The sequence below is a fragment of the Trypanosoma cruzi genome, genomic scaffold (assembly GCF_000209065.1).
Source record: "Trypanosoma cruzi strain CL Brener 1047053516775 genomic scaffold, whole genome shotgun sequence".
In the NCBI taxonomy this organism is placed as follows: Eukaryota; Euglenozoa; class Kinetoplastea; order Trypanosomatida; family Trypanosomatidae; genus Trypanosoma; species Trypanosoma cruzi.
In genome coordinates, this window is record NW_001849560.1 from 255,352 (window position 1) to 271,552 (window position 16,201).

General features: G+C 47.8%; 6 protein-coding genes across 6 annotated transcripts, besides 19 other annotated features; 2 read left to right on the forward strand and 4 right to left on the reverse strand.

The window, feature by feature from the left end:
• Window positions 1-3,557: part of a sequence feature (heterozygous, Esmeraldo-like haplotype) that runs on past the window's edge.
• Tc00.1047053508323.94 (cyclophilin, putative) lies at window positions 29-724 on the reverse strand (the record flags this gene model as incomplete). The annotated part of the gene is made up of 1 exon (XM_808082.1): window positions 29-724. The coding sequence occupies one exon, from the start codon at window positions 722-724 to the stop codon at window positions 29-31; it is 696 nt and encodes a 231-aa protein (XP_813175.1).
• Window positions 782-804: a microsatellite.
• Window positions 889-910: a microsatellite.
• Window positions 1,000-1,043: a sequence feature (T-rich).
• Window positions 1,121-1,163: a microsatellite.
• Window positions 1,275-1,922, reverse strand: Tc00.1047053508323.100 (I/6 autoantigen, putative; the record flags this gene model as incomplete). The annotated part of the gene is made up of 1 exon (XM_808076.1): window positions 1,275-1,922. One exon carries the CDS (start codon window positions 1,920-1,922, stop codon window positions 1,275-1,277), a length of 648 nt encoding a protein of 215 aa, XP_813169.1.
• On the reverse strand, window positions 2,145-3,512 carry Tc00.1047053508323.110 (hypothetical protein, conserved; the record flags this gene model as incomplete). The annotated part of the gene is made up of 1 exon (XM_808077.1): window positions 2,145-3,512. One exon carries the CDS (start codon window positions 3,510-3,512, stop codon window positions 2,145-2,147), a length of 1,368 nt encoding a protein of 455 aa, XP_813170.1.
• Window positions 3,516-3,569: a microsatellite.
• Window positions 3,558-4,048: a sequence feature (haploid, Esmeraldo-like haplotype).
• Window positions 3,618-3,656: a sequence feature (AT_rich).
• Window positions 3,761-3,784: a microsatellite.
• Tc00.1047053508323.120 (hypothetical protein, conserved) lies at window positions 3,787-4,572 on the reverse strand (the record flags this gene model as incomplete). Its single annotated transcript, XM_808078.1, has 1 exon — window positions 3,787-4,572. One exon carries the CDS (start codon window positions 4,570-4,572, stop codon window positions 3,787-3,789), a length of 786 nt encoding a protein of 261 aa, XP_813171.1.
• Window positions 4,049-4,084: a sequence feature (areas merged during assembly that could not be assigned to a particular haplotype. This can correspond to areas where the two haplotypes were merged or to regions with more than two copies in the genome that were merged during assembly.).
• Window positions 4,085-5,228: a sequence feature (areas merged during assembly that could not be assigned to a particular haplotype. This can correspond to areas where the two haplotypes were merged or to regions with more than two copies in the genome that were merged during assembly.).
• Window positions 5,229-5,909: a sequence feature (heterozygous, Esmeraldo-like haplotype).
• Window positions 5,236-5,310: a mobile genetic element.
• Window positions 5,236-9,157: a mobile genetic element.
• Window positions 5,910-8,432: a sequence feature (areas not merged during assembly with more than two copies in the genome that could not be assigned to a particular haplotype).
• Window positions 8,433-9,843: a sequence feature (haploid, Esmeraldo-like haplotype).
• Window positions 9,150-13,372: a mobile genetic element.
• Window positions 9,844-12,618: a sequence feature (areas not merged during assembly with more than two copies in the genome that could not be assigned to a particular haplotype).
• Window positions 12,619-16,201: a sequence feature (heterozygous, Esmeraldo-like haplotype).
• On the forward strand, window positions 13,812-14,942 carry Tc00.1047053508323.190 (serine/threonine protein phosphatase, putative; the record flags this gene model as incomplete). Its single annotated transcript, XM_808079.1, has 1 exon — window positions 13,812-14,942. One exon carries the CDS (start codon window positions 13,812-13,814, stop codon window positions 14,940-14,942), a length of 1,131 nt encoding a protein of 376 aa, XP_813172.1.
• Window positions 15,155-16,201, forward strand: Tc00.1047053508323.199 (ATP-dependent DEAD/H RNA helicase, putative; the record flags this gene model as incomplete). The annotated part of the gene is made up of 1 exon (XM_808083.1): window positions 15,155-16,201. A coding segment is annotated over one exon (1,047 nt), but the record flags the coding sequence as incomplete, so codon positions are not given.

Here is a 16,201-nt window from a genome sequence, read left to right on the forward strand (position 1 = left end):
AGAAAAAAAAAGCTCAATCGTCGTAACCCTAGTATCGCGGGGAAATAAGGTCTAAAACCTCCTTTCCAGGCATAGAGTGTAAGGCGCGTTCGCCACAAAGAGCCCTCTGTGCTTCCTCAAGCTTTGCACCGCTGCTCTGCCCGCAATCCGTGATCCACGCACGACTCACTGGCACACCACAACGTGAGCCACACAACGCAGCCACCCGCTCTACGAGATCCCAACCTTCTAATACTTGTCCGCATACAACGTACTTTCCATCCAAATGTTCATTCCTTCTCATATTAAAAAAAAATTGCGAGCCATTTTGATTGGGACCGCTGTGAGCCATGGCGACAGTGCCTGGAAGATGTTTTCCTGCTTTTCCTTTAAAACTTTCATCTGAAAAGGGAAATCCAAAAACACTAACATTGCCACGGCCATCTTTTGTCAAAATGTCGCCTCCTTGCACAATGAACCCAGGTATGATTCGATGAAATGGAATCCCCTTGTAATACAAAGGGCATTGAATAACACCCCGTTCACCCGTACATAGTGAACGGAAGTTTTCACTAGTTTTAGGTACCGTATCATGAAAAAGTTCTATAGTTACCTGGCCCAATGCATCCCCTTCCACTGTAATTTCAAAAAAAACAACTGGATTAACCTCATTCAGTGGATAAGAAAAAATTTTGCGTATTGGACCTCTGTGAACCCTCCGCACCAAGCGCGTCAAGTAAACCATGGATTGTATCGAATAGAATACTCCTATTCAGAAACTGTATCCCACTACAAAGAATTCAAAAAAGAAAAAAAAAAAAAAAACAGGTAAAAGATTTGAGTTAAATACGCCTGCGTCATTCAACAGAAAGATAAAAAAAAAAAAAAGGATTATCTTGCCTGCCTTCATTTTTTTTTTTTTTTTTTTTTTCAAAATCTGCGTCACAGAAGTAATAAGGAAAAAAATGCATACATAAATGTACTTCTGTTTCTTCTTCTCTTTATGCTAGTGCTATTACATTTTTTTTTTCATGTTTTTTTTTTTTCTTTCAGTTTTCCTTTTTATCCACACTAAAAACAATTTTTTTACCTTGTGTTTTACTTACCGCCAAAGCAGGCAAATAATCATAAAATGGTATTATTTCTTTTTTTTCTTTTCTTTTTTTTTTTTTTTTTTTTTTTTTGACAGTAGCACGACTTTCAAAGAAAAATAAGTGCACCCCTTCTCCCGGTCGACTCACTTGCTCTTTTATATCATTCAGTGGCTTCTGAAAAGTAAATAACGAAATATTTTTTCAGCATCCACACATAGTCTTCTTTTTCTGTTGTGGCGGTGGCGGTGGCGGTGGCGATGTGGGCTCCTCCTTTTTAGGCGCAGCAGCAGCAGGGACAGACTCTTTAGGAGCTGCCGCTGCCGCTGCCGCTGCCGCCTCCCTGAGAGTACGTTGCCTTTCTTCTTCTGCCTTCGCAGCCGCATACTCTTTCCTCTGTTTTCCCAAGGCCACCCTCCCTTCATCTCCATACATGGCCTCCATTAGTCTTTCAGCAGGAATAGAACCGGTGTTTTCCCTGTCTAGAACGTCAAAGAGCGCATCAATTTCGTCAGCGCTCAGTGCATCCTGACTTGAACCTGTCTTCGCGGCAATCTCCTGAAGAGAAACGCGAGTGAATAACCCATTCGGTGCAAGCACAGAAACGTGCTTCGCCATCATCCTTGCGTCCAAACAATTGTTAGGATTTTTTTCACAAAGCGAAACAAATTCGTCCCTTGTCAAAAATCCAGGATACCTTGCGGAATCAGTGGCCTCTTCTATAGAGGATAGCTTAAAACGGTATCCAGATTCAAGCGCAGCAACAAGTGCCAGAGATGGAGGAATGACTTTTTCTCCATCATCGCGCTGCAGGTGACGTTCCTCAAAGGCTTCAGCTGGAGAAATGGGCATGGTTCTTAATTTTTAAAAGAGAAAAAAAAAATTTCACTTATAACTAGACAAAACAATTAAAATGTATTTAGTTTACAAAAGAAAAAAAAAAGTCGGGAAAAACAAGAAGAAAAATCTTGCTACCAGGGCGCCATTATCTATTAACTAGTATTTCGCCTTGTCAGGTAAATATATCTCAACAATCTTGCGTTAAATATACGCAAGCATATGGTCTTCACAACTTTACAGTGGCTCCATGGATCTTGAGCTTGAAATAAACAACCCCATATCACCCACACGACGAAAAACAGAACCCATTTCGTTGGTAGTTGGGTCCATTTTGTTTGGATAGAGTTTATTCTTAAACAATGCCCAATCAAATTCATTATCAAACCCTTTTCCACTCCCCCTAGCAAGAGCTTGTGACTGCTGTGACGGCAAATAATACCTGCTTCCTCTCAAAGTTTCTGGAACTTCCCCATTAGAAGAAAAAGATGATTGTGCAACACGCATTTTTTGGATCTGTTTCGCCATCTCTTTAATTGCTTCATTACTTGAATACAAAGAAAGTGCATCATTTATAATTCTTTCAGCCTTGTCAATATCATCTTGGTATGCTACAGCAGCAGCCCACACTGCGTGACCCTTGGCCCCTGCACCGGAAACCGATTTCGCTTCGGGTTGCAAAAGTGCTGCCTCCCTTCCATTGTATTCGGCCTGTCTAAATTTCCCATTCAAGAGAGAGCTAATAGCTAAATTTGCATGTGCAGCAGCCTTTGTATCTGAATCATGACAAAAAAGCAGTGCATCCGCCAACATTGAACTTGCATCATCGTAATGGCCAAGATCGACACAGCCCTCAGAAATAGTTGTTAACAAGCAAATTAATTTCTTTTCGTCGGCCGCAGTGGTATCTGGGGGAGAAGCCACAGCTCCTACAAACTTACCTAACTCCTTACCAACCATATCGACCTTTTGTGCAGTCACACAAGATTCTTCGTCCTCTCTCCCAGGCAGCAATTTCTCCAGACTTTCTCTAGCCAAACGGCGGTGTGGTGTACTTCCTTCTCTCTCAATCAATTTCCGGTATTCAAACAAATCATCCAAAAATCTTTCCTTTAGCAAGGTATTAGACACCACAGCACGAAGTCCAGTAGGGGAAATTTTAAAACCAAGTTGCCTCTCAAATTTCTTTATTGTCGCAAGTAAAGGCGTGACGCTTGGTTTAACTGCTCTATAACCACGCGTGGGTTCCATTTCTGGAAACGCTTCAACCGCATCAAACAAATCTTTGGAAGCGTCACAAAGTTCTTCCAATGGGTCTTTTACAAAACAACAAAGCCACTCCTCTACTTCAATCGGTACGTGCTCTTGCTGATATGCTAACAAGAATTCCTGTAAACGGAATGGTGTTTCTCTGCCAGTAGGAAAACATCCTAGAGTCCACCAATATTTCATAGTATATGGCCCTGGCCCTCGTGGACCGGGAAATCGGTACAAATACAATGTCGGATTCATAGTCATATGCTTTTGATGCTTCGACCCAGGACACCAACCACCCCTCTGGTAGCTACGATAGATATAACTACGTGAAAAAATGTTGCGTGTCATCTCTTCTTTTTTTTATTTTTTTTTTATTTTTTTTTTTTTATTTTTTTGTTTTTTCTTATATATATATGTGCTCAGTTTAGAAAAACAAATACCCAGATTTCTTACAAAATATAATATTAAAGAAAAATAATAATAATAATAAAAGCAATGACTCACAATAAAATAAAATTATTCCCTCCATACTTCGCAAGCATATTAACTGCCATCTCATTCTCGTCATTCCACGGCTCGATTGTTCAACAAAAGTCAAAAAAAAAAAAAAAAAAAAAAAAGATTATTGGGCAAATTGTCTCAAAAGGCGTATCCAATTAATGTACTCCTCTTGCTCAAAAAAGTGTGCCTGAGCCATCATATACTCAGCAAACCCATTGTTCACACCACGCTCATCAAGATAGTCCAATATCTCGTCGGAAAAGTCATCATCCAACTCACTCAGCATTGGTCCACGATATCGATTATCTCTGCAGCTTCGACAAGAAAGATTACTCTTTTCGATAATCCTGTTGGAAGTACCATTCCTGCTCGTGCTCACTGAAAGCGCACCATAAGCATCCTCTAATTCTTCCCTGTTATTGTGAATTGCCAATGAATCCATCACCAACTCCATGTCAATGGAAGTCAATCCAAACTCCAAAGCACCCGGAAAGCGATTTTTCTGAACAAATAATGTGAAAAATAAATATTCCTCCTCTTCGCGTTCTCCATTGTCCATACGATACGTTCCCTCGTATTCCTTCACCTCCATCATTGCTACAGCATGTAAATGTTCTTTGCCACAATCACGAATCTCTACTGATTTTCGGAGATCAAACCTGTTGCTGCCTTTTACATGTTCCAACTTCCATCCCGCGGGAACCACAGGCTTCGGAGGCAAAAAGTCACGGAGTCCCTCCTCATTTTCTTCACGAATCGTTAGCTTGTGAAGCTTGCGATGACGACGGGGCAATACTTGGCGTTTCCTCTGCTGAGCCACTCCCTCATTTTTTATAGAAGCATCTAAGGCATGGGAAAATAAACGTTTCAGTTCATTTGTCTTGCAACACGAGAATAAACGATACATTCTGAAACAGTAAAAATAATAATAAATAGAAATCAATGCCGGAAAAAAAAAAAACTTTCTTCTTTTAGTGCGGGTTTCTGCTCTACCTTTATAAAGAAAAAATATGACCCCACGTGTTCTCACAACAATTTGAAAACGAATACCAATAGCAAAAAAGTATATATATAGACACACACAATGGATTCACTCAATGTCTTTCACAGAGAATATTCAGACACAAGACACCGTTCCACGTTGCAAACACGCCCGCGAGCAGAACAGACTCACAAAAAAAGCTAAGACAACAAAAATGACACGATCCAAAAACCTCAAAAACAAAAAAAAAAAAAAAAATCCAACTCACTCACCCCCGATCGACCGAGCCAAGAATTAATCACACAGCACGCTCACGGAGCCGACGACACCAGCAAACAAAGCTGAAACAGCCCCTTCACGCTCCATTCCGCAGACAGAACCACACGCCCCGTAGCCGCCGGGTTCGGAAGCACGCGGCGCCTCGTCCCCGTGTGGCGCGGGCCGCTTTCGCAACACGCCCCGGGCTTTTTCGGCAGCGTTTTTAACACCTGTGGTTTTTAAAAAACGAAAGGCGCTTCTCTTCTCCCACCGCGGTTTTTCCCCCGCCACCCGACAGGGCCGCTCGCTGCCTCCGGACCGTCTTTCTTTAGGAGCTTGTGAAAAGAATGTTCGCGGGCAAGCTGGCGTCCCTAATGTATATGTGTCCTGATGAAACGGAGATATATTTCTGTACGACCGTTCGCCCCTATTCTATGGACTTTTGACTGACCGCGAATAAAGGAATCAGGGAACCAATGACGCCTGGACGCTTTATAATTATTTTTTTTACAACCACACGGTATCCCCGCAAGCTGGTTGAAGGAAATGACAGTGGTTTCTTTGACACGGCGACGGAGTGGAGCGACATTGGAGCCCGCCTGTTGGACTTGGTACGCCAGTACGGCGATGTCCGGGTGCAGCTCACTTTTATCGATGAACACGGGCCGTTGGATGCGGTGGTGACCGTCGCTGCAACAATGGCAGGCCTACGCTTGCTTTCAGGAACCATCGCCAAGCACAGGGAGGATGCGAAGTATTGCGGGAAGTATTGAGAGTCTCCGGACGCCTCAAGTACCAAATTTCGAGGCTCAATTGCTCCTGCCCATCGTGTGCGGGCTGCCCGGGGGTTGGGGGTCCAGAAAGGGCTGACCATTGCTGGAAGGGCGGAGACTGAGCACCGACCACGCCAACGCCTTCGCCGACGCTCGGAATCGGCGTGCGCAGCTTTACTCGCAGGTGGAAGAGGCGCATAATTACTTGTCGGCGCGCGAATGTCACATTGCGGTGGCCGGCGGTCTTCTTGCGGGACGGAGACGCCGTGCCAACGAGAAGCGCCCACCTCTCGGAGAGGGCCGCCAGATGAGCCCCCACGCATGCATGCGCGACGATGGCATCAACACACGGCCACACCAACCGCATCGTTTGATGGCTGGGGGCGTGCCAGCATCCACGTTTCCCCAACGCACTCTCACGGGAGAGAGACGGCGGGTCAACACCCAAACGTCTCAGGGCAATGTGGGGAGACCACATCTCCCTCACTCGATGCCTTTGCCCTCCCGCACTTCATCCTTGGAAGATGACTCCGGTCCAGAGAATCAGTTACTGCATTTTCTTGCATTCGGCGTCGCCACTTTGGTCCCGCGTGTATGGAATGAGGGCGTCTCCGGTGTCCTCCTCGTCGACCTCCGATGCACATACAGTTATTATTGGCACCAGGCGGACGCTCAGGTTCAAGTTGCCTTTGACGGTTTGGTATTGTGCAGGCGCGCACTGGAGATAGCTCGGGATCCCACCGATCAGCTCATGAATTTTGGCAGGGCCCTACTGCGGACCTTCCGGATGCAGCTCATGATGGCGTCCGATCCCGGCATCCCGCTCTCCAAACTTCGCGACCGCCTTCACATGGCTGTTCACGGGGCCGACACCCTCGCGAGGGCAACCCAGCCTCTCGCGTAACGGCGAGCCACCCAACAACAACAACAACAACGACTGTTGCGATGCCGATTGTGTCGTATTTGTGGACACAACGCGTCTACATGCAACGTGCGCAGCCCAGCCAGAAGAAATGACTTGCAGCACGGACGACCGCCAAAAAACGGCGAGGGGCTGCCGGCCGCTTATGAAGGCGGAAGAAACCAGCCCCATCCCTTCCTGTATGGAGTCGCACCGCACCGCCGACGCTCCACCCGATCTTTCAAATCGCCCGACGCAATCGACAAGGGCAATGGAGCTTATCCGCCAACGACGCTCGACTGTGGTACGAAGAATCACCGACATCTCCGCTTTGGGCCAATATGAGGAGAGCAAACGAGGTGGCTTGAGAAATGTGTGCGCCGTCAGCGTGGGAGCGGGGAATGTCCCTAGCACGCAATTTACAACCTTATGCCGCACGCACGAACAGCCGATCAACGAGGAGAGCTGCGCGGCCTTTTGATGGCAATATTAGATGTGGCGCCATCGACCCGACGGCAGCACGCCAGGATGCTGCGGTCTATGTTGGAATGAATTCAACCCCGCTGGGCATGGTGATTCTGGGGCTACAAAAAATTGCGGCGCGATCGGAGACGAAACAGGCGCGCCCCTTGACAGAGGAAGAGATGAATCAAGTTATCCGCAGCCGGACCGATTGGAAGGAACGTGTTGTCTTACGACTTGCGTGGATAACGGCGAGCTGTTGGTTTGAGATTGCATCCTTGACTCCCAACAGTTTCACACTGGAGGCGGACGGGGCCTTAATTTTGGATTGGTCCGTGGCGCCGAAGACGGCGAGAGCGGATCCCCACTGCGCCTTTCGGTCCGTCAGGATACGAGGGCAGGACGCGTTCGACATTATAAAGTTATGCAGGACACTTTGAAACAACGAAAGCTTACGAATCTGACGGCTGCCAAAGTCGAACGAGCTCTGGCTCCTTGGGGTGCCACGGCGCATTCCACGAAACGCGGTGCGTTGCGGCACGCTGCTCAAACCGTGGGGACGCACAATTTTGACCCACACGTGATCTCGCAGTTGGTGAAGCACGTCAATCCGTTCGACCTTCCCCAGAATACGGTTCGATATTTGTGGAAGTACACCACAATGCTGACCCAAGTGTCGTCGCTGGTCGCATTGATGTGAAGGGAGACACTGCGGAAGGGCAGTAACCGTGGTTGAGAGCAGAGGAGCATTTTTCCACTATTTTAATCACAATCATGCTGCTACAATAACGAGACGCGCGACAAGGACGCGTCTGACCACTCCACAAGATGAACACGAACCATCCCGCTACAGCGAGTCAACGTGCCCGTATTGAATACCAAATTGGATCATGAGCCGGGTGCGACCGGCTACCTTGGAGAGACTCATGCAAGTTTGGGGACGCGTCGGGCGGTCCCATTTCCCTCCGCCTTCCTCCGGTAAGGCGCGCGAAACTCCACGGAGGATTCCAGCAGCCGACGCGCGATTATCAAAGGAAGCAGGAATTATCGAGGACGCTTTTTCTGCAAGAACAGTCGGATGGATAATACCTTTTTTGGTTGTGGAGGAGAAAACCACCGGTTTACGACGACGATGGATCGCGTGGCCGCGCGACAAGAACAGAGACGTCCCTTATGAGGCGAATGTTCCTCTTTTACATATCTCCCATTATTTGCCGCCTGTGATAGCTGAGGCCGCTTCCTGCCTGGAATTAAAGGCATCCTTTTTTCAAGTCTCTTTACCGCGGGAGACTCGGCATCTCTTTCGATGCCGCGTGGAGGACGGCACGCTGGTGGAGCCGACACGGCTCCCAATCGGATACAAGGTCAGCCCAGAAATTCTCCAGATTATTATTACTTCGGCAATTGCGGGGGTGACGACGGTGGTTCACCCCCTCTGGGCTGCACCTCCATTGGTGCGTGTCGACGTTTGGATCGATAATATGCGCATTGCAGGGTCGAAAAGCGGTGCGACATTGTGGGAAGCCCAAGTGCTTCGTAATGCGGACAGTTGTCGCGCTACGATAGGGAGGACCGCGAATCGGGCCCTGCGCATTACACCTTTCTGTGGGTGCAATTTGATTAAACTCACCGTGCGGTATCCCTGAGTGACAAGTTTGTCCGCTCTGTGCGCGCCATGTCAGCGCCCAATTCTTTAACCATCGCGGAAATGGAGGTTATGGCGTCAAGCTTTTTGTATGCGGCTGCCATTTTGGGCACGCAATTATGCGACTACCACTTTTTCATCAAGGCAGTGCGACGACGATTATGGGCAGTTAACCGGGGGATTGTGCTGGAGACATCCCCGGCGAACCTTCCGCCGTCAGTGGCTGGTTTGGGCGAGAGATTACGACAAATCATCGAGAACAATCGTAAGCGAAACAACAAGCCCACCGAAAAGGCATCAGCCGCCATCATCGCGGATGCATCGCTCCATGGATGGGAAGCCGTTTTTATTCCAGACTCCGGCGACGTTAAAATTGCCGGAGGGAAATGGGAGAGGAAGCCTTTTCTTATCATGCAGGCCGAGGCGCGCGGTACGCTTAGCCTTATCGCTCTTTTCCGCCCCCCACCATCCCTCAGCACGACACCAGCCTTGAAGTGGTGGTGGTTCAGGTTGCTCTGGACCAGAACCGTGATCTTATTGTCGCGAGTGCCTATATGAGACCACCACCGCAAGTAACGCAATCCTTCAGGCGGTTATTAACTGCCTTCCAGCCTCGTCGCCGCTCCTGCTGTGCGGGGATTTCAACATGCATCACCCACAGTGGGAGCCATTCTTGGAGTCTTCTCCAAGCGAGGTTGCTGCAGAATTTTTAGAACTGTGCACGGATGCGGGACTCACCTTGGTTAACACCCCTGGTGAGATCACGTATGTTCGTGGCACAAGAGAACGATCCTGTATCGATCTGACATGGTCAAAGCATTTGACTGTGTCAGATTGGTCAGCTTCTGTGTCGCCACTCAGCGATCATTATATGCTAACATTTACGCTGCATCAGGCATTTATGGATACCATACCTTCGGCACCCCCTTCGGCACCTAAGACGTTCTACAGTTGGGGAAGTGTAAATGGGATTTATTCATCAAGGACTTCGACGCACAACTTCCGGCATATGACTATAAAAAGCAGTCCACCGGCATTAAAGCTTTCACGAGAGCGCTTATTACTTCGTATCGACGACATCGCCCCCGCGGCATGCACAAGGATGGTCCCAGGCTTTGGGACGACACTCTCATGGAATCAAAGCGGATTGCCACCGACAGCAAGGCCCGCTACCTGCAGTTACCGACGCCCGACCGTGAGGCAGAAATGCAACGGACAAGGAGCCAATTCTTCCTCCTACTCCGAGAGCGCTTGCGCAACACGTATCTACGTCGCATCAGCAAGTTAAATCCAGGCGAACCACTCGCATGGAAATACATTTCCGGACGAAAAAAGGGCATCACTTCCACCTCCTACATCATTGTTGTTTGGAGATGGTCAACACACTTATAAAACAGCAAGGAGAGCAGCGAACGCTCTCAATCGCATCTTTTTCCACTTCACCCCTCTCACAAGGCAGTAAGGTTTTCCAAAGGCATCAAAAGACAGAACACATCTTTGGGCATTGTTTCTTCTTCTGTTTTTGGGCAGCAGAACAACAACGAGTCTGCCGCTACATCTAATTCAGTTTTTTCACTCTCATCTAGTTCCGAGCCGCAGGACAACTACGAGTCTGCCACCACATCTGGTTTAGTTGCTCATCTTCACTCCCCTCTTGATGCACCTTTTAATCGTACGGAACTGCTTGCTGCGCTACGTAATATGCCGTGTGGCAAGGCCCCCGGACCGGATGAAGTCTACAGTGAGGCGCTACGACATATTTCGTCAAAGGGTCTTCGATTCCTTCTTCGCTGCATTAACCACAGCTGGACGACCGGTGCGATCCCGGCTGAGTGGAGACGCGCTACCATCGTCCCACTCTTAAAACCCGGTAAGTCGCCGGAACTGCTTGAGTCATATCGACCCATCAGCCTTACTTCCATTGCATGTAAGGTTGCTGAGAAAATGTTACTGAAGAGATTGCTCTGGGTGTGGACGCCACACCCCCACCAGTATGCATATCGTAGTATGCGCACCACGACGATGCAGCGGGCACACCTGATACACGAAGTGGAGCATAATAGAAATCATTATTTCCAAGTGAACCTTCCCAAGAAGAGCGGTATTGGTAATCAACTCCACTACAGACCCCATCGGACTCTGCTGGTGTTGGTTGATTTCAGCAAGGCTTTTGACTCCATAGATCATCGAGTCCTCAGTCGCTTGCTGGCCAATATTCCGGGGGTGAATTGTAGAAGGTGGCCTAAAAACATTCTATGTGGTCGCTACGCGAAGACGCGAGTTGGTAACAGAAACAGCGATCGGCGTCCCATGCTGCGAGGAGTTCCTCAGGGGTCCGTACTGGGACCATATTTGTTCTCCCTTTACGTACACCCACTTCTCAATCTGCTGAACAGCTTTGCGGGTGTCACAGCAGACATGTATGCGGACGACCTCTCTATTATCGTTAAGGGGCTGTCCCGGGAAGACGCCATTCCCACTGCCAACATGGTTCTTAAAAAACTGCATGCGTGGAGTCAGGAAAATGGCCTGGCCATTAGCCCGTCAAAGTGTGAAGCCGCTTGGTTCACACTTTCCACGCACACGGAATCAGATTATGATCGTGAAGGAAATTGGCCGCTGGTAGTGGCTGGATGTCAAATCCCAGTCATGACCATGGGGGCATCGCGAACCACGAAGCTTCTTGGCATGGATCTCGATCCACGACTGACGCTAAATGCGGCGGCCTCCAAGCAATGCGCTGCCACTTCGCAAAGGATATCGCAGCTACGCCGCATAGCGCATAAAGAGGCGGGACCATCTCCACATGACCTACGCACGTTCGTCATTGGATATGGTGCTTCCAAATTACGCTATGGCAGCGAGCTCATATGGGCAGTAGCGACGGATCCAGCGAAGAATGAGATGCAGAAGACGTATGCAACCCTGGCACGCATTGTCAGCGGAGTTCCGAGCACTGTCGACCCGGAATCCGCACCTCTAGAGGCTAATATGCCGCCGCTCCACGTCCTCTGCCAGCGCGCGCGGCTCTCCATATTTGAGAACACACGCGCTTGTCAGATGGACTGGATGCGGAGACCCCCGCCTGAGCCACCGCCTCGCGCAGGTTTCTGCATTTCGCCATTATCTCGGGACGAGCTATATGCCTTCGTAGACGCATACACAAAGGACTATGGCATCACTCAGAGCTCACCACGCGAAGAGCGGTTCTTTCGCAGCTCCATTCCTCCCTCGTTTGCGGCCTCCGCTCACTGGGTCACCATTGGCGTGGAACTTCCGATAGACCACTCAATAACTGACGAGGAAGAGCTGACAAGGGAAAAGCGCAGAGTCAGCGAAGAGGCTCTAGCGCTGCACAGCCATCGTTCGTGGATACTCGCGACGGATGGCGGTGTAGACGTTCCCAAGTCAGCCGGGGTTGGAATACTGCTTTCATCCCTCAATTCATCGGAGATAATAGAAAAGGCCAGTATAAACTGCGGTGCACGCCCATGCAGCTACAGGACGGAATCCCGCGCGCTGCTCCTTGCCCTGGAGAAGCTGATTATTCCTCGCATCCAACACAGGCATAAAACCCTGCTTGTGGTTACAGACAGTCAGTCCCTTCTTGCGGCTTTAAACAAGGGCCCGCTCAGTCAAACAGACTGGACGGAGGATCAGATCTGGCAGCGTCTTTTGACACTGACGTGTGCTGGCTGGTCCGTGCGCCTGCAGTTTTGTTACGGACATTGCGCAGTACATGCTAACGAGCTTGCAGATCAGTATGCGACGCAGACTGTGGCAACTGGACAATACACGGAGCAAGCAATTGCACCTTTATGGCATACGGATCTGCTGACATGTTTTACTACCCAGCTCACCAACAAGTGGCGTAGTACCATTCGTCAAGACACTCATCGCTACTTGCTTTGCGGCACAAGGCCATCCGATCTCAGCGGCAAGGACCTGATCACTCAGGAAGTTCTTCACCGTCAAGAGCTGGTTCACCTCGCTAGGGCAAGGTGCGGCGAATCTGAGCTCTGGGGTCGACTATACTGGGCTGTGAGAGATTGCACGAACCAATGCCGTTTCTGCAACATCTCACCAGAACAGTCTGCATATATGCGCTCTAACAACGATCCGACTGCACCGGGGACGGACGCTGTTCCCCCGTCGGCAAGGGAGGAAGATGTCTCTCCAGTAAGGAGACGGACCATCACACGCCGTCGGAAGGAGAAATGTCCGTACTGTGATTCTACGTTGACGGGATTCTCGAATCTCGTCAGTCACTGTCGGTCATTTCATCCGGAACATCCTCCACCGCTTCCCGAGCTCAAATGCGATTTCTGTGACATGGTTTTCCCCACACGGAGAAGCACCGCACAGCACAGAAGTCGCTGCGCACACAACCCAGACGCCACACGACATCGAAACAGTAGTGCCAGGAGGCGATCTCTGCTACCACAGGATCAGCCAGCTTCCACAAGCACGCCAATTGGCCCGCAGGAAACCTTGCACCATCTGCTTCTAGAATGTCCAGGCACCTTGGCTGTGCGCCAACGGCTGGGCATTGAACAGGACCTTCGCCACGGAAAGTTCTCTCAATGGCAGTTGCTTCAAAGCAGGAAACTTTTGTCGCTGCTCGACCACCTCTTCGGCACTCAGTTGGCGTTCTATAGCTAGACGCTGGTAAAACTAGAAAGAAAATATTTGCTGGACGCCGCGCTCTTACGAGAAAGGAGGCGAAAAGGTCCTGAGAGCGAGGGACCTATCCAAAGTCAGCGCCGCCCGAGCGGTGATGGCGGATACGCTGCATAATTTTGTCGGCGCTTGCCGAGGCCGCGCGGGATCGTGTTGCAGTACGCCTTGGAAAGGGGGATCATGTCTCATTTTGCTGTTGTTATGCCTGGGGTTGTTTGTTCGAAATTTTTCTTTTTGACTATGGTGTTTATCTATTTTTTTTTTCTGTGTTTGAAGTCTGAGCTTTTTCATAAAAAATGAGTGTTCAACCTCATTTTTGTTTTTTATGTATATAAAATGTTTGAGATCTCAGTTTTTTCAGTGTATGACAGGTGCTGCTGCTTTTCTCTTACTGTAAAAATTTTTTGACCCTTTTATTGAGCTCTACTTTCATTTAAAGCCTTCCATGAGGTTGGTGGAGTTTTTATTGCCGTTACTGGTTATTCTTCTAGGATTCCCTGTAGTTTTCTGCTATGGAGAAGGCACGGCATCCGGCGGTGATGTTCACGCAATACCAATTGAAATTCACCGCATTATTGCGGTTGGAGATGTGCATGGTGATACTGAAAATTTTCGGCAAATTTTATCCATGGCAGGTATTGTATCTTATTCCTCCAATGCCGACAAACAGGTGTTGTGGAAGCCGATGTGGGATGAGAAGGAGATTGAGTTGCATAAAAGACATCATACGAAGCTTCGATCAACCCTTATACAGATGGGCGATTTGATAGATCGTGGGGAGGATGATTTGGGAGTTCTTGAGATGGCTTTTTCTCTTTTTGAACAGGTCAAATCAAATCATACGAGTGATAATATTGTGCTGCTTTTAGGTAATCACGAGCTACTTAATCTTCAAGAACAGTTTTATTATGTTCATCCGGAAACTATGGGTGGATTTTTGAGCAAAACCTTGCGTAAGCGTGCATTTGAACCCAGTGGTACGTTTGGGCGTTTTCTGTTGGACAAATTCAATGTACTGTATTTTGACGCGGAGACCGTCTTTGTTCATGCTGGTATTGATCAGCGTTTTGCTTCTGTGGGAGTGGAGATGCTAAATAAAAAAACGATGCAGGCGATTCGTGAAAAAGATTACGGAAACCCTCTTCTTGGTACTTCTGGCCCTTTATGGACACGAAAAATGATAACGGATGCGGCGAATGGTCGCTGCACAGGTATTCAAAAAATGCTTTCTTTTATTGGGGCAAAAAGGATAGTTGTAGGCCATACGCCCCAGAGATCAGGACATGTGGAAGTGTTTTGTAACGATAGCGTCATTGCTATTGATGTCGGACTGAGTAGATGGATGTATGGTAATCTTGCTGCTCTTGAACTAATGGTTACATCATATAAATGCGATTTGGGTATCTGCAGAGATGTTGTTATGCGTGAAATAACTAATTCAGATGCTAGAAGATCCCAAACAATTGATGAGAGTCTTAAAGACTCCTTGCTTTTGGAAGAACTGATGCATGCAGTGGAGGAATTTTATCAATCACCGAAGGATAACCCGCCAGAAGATACGGATTATGAATTGTGATTCTGAGTCCTTTTATTTTTTTGTCGCACCCTTTTTTTCTTTGGGTTATTATAAGGGCGTGCTTGTCATATACAACTCTTTTTAAAATATTTGCTGCTACTGCCTGAATTTAATCAAAAAATTACGCTTGCTCGCGTTAATCTTTTTTTTTTTTTTTGCTTTTTTTCATAGCATATATATATATTTTGAAAGGCGTGATTCATCTGTGCCCAATGCCCGGTAGAAGGACACACAAAAGAAATAATCATCCTGCCGATTTTGCGGCGCCTCCACTTAACACTATATCGACTGGATATCCGTTTCATGTCTCGCAGTTGCAACAAATGCTTTACCCGGGCGCGGTTCAAAACGGGATGTTTCAGTATGTTTCCCAGACACCCCCGGTTCGATATGTTTTTACTCAGAGAAACTACTCATCCGCCTTTGGGAATGTGCCAGTAGATCATCCTCAAGGTAATAGAACTACATTTTCGAGCAGGAATCAGATGGACAGGATGCGCCATGAAAGCAGTCGTGGGATGATTGTGAATCAGAATCCTTTTCAAGAACAAAATTCTGTCCCAGTCACGGCCGTAGCAAACTTAAAGGTATCTATTTGTAATGAGGAAGGTGTCTGGACAAAAAAAAATCTCTACGCCATGGTGAAAGCCTTTGTAGATGATCCCAATGCAGAAGAAATGTCATTTCCCCCAACTTTGTCTGCTGCGGAACGTCATATGGTACATGAAATTGCATTAAATTTTAATTTACACCATCGCTCAGCGGGATGCAAATCCGAACGCGTCTTAACCTTAAAAAAAATTGGAAGCATCAAAAATCAAGAAAAAGATCGAGAAATTGCGGCTCTTAATGGTGATCGTGTAAAAACGATTGATGGATATCAAGGTGCTCAAAGGCTTCCTGATGAATATATAAAGTCAAGGATGAATGAAATCAGTTTGCTGTTGGGTCCCTTTTTAAGAAAGATGTATAGTCAATTGAAGGCAACAGCTGCGAAACCTCTCAGAAATCGCCATTTGGTTGTTGTACAACCAGGATTAAAGAAAGCTCCTCAGGGAAATGCCCAAAATCAGAGGTACCGGGAATTGCAGGAGTTTCGTAGATCATTACCTTCTTACAAGCGGAGAGATGAAATCATTAATGCTTTAAAACAAAACAATGTCTTGATTGTAAGTGGGGACACTGGATGTGGTAAGACAACTCAAATACCTTCAATTTTGTACGATTCTGAAGTCTTTCAAAAAGATCTAGAAATATTT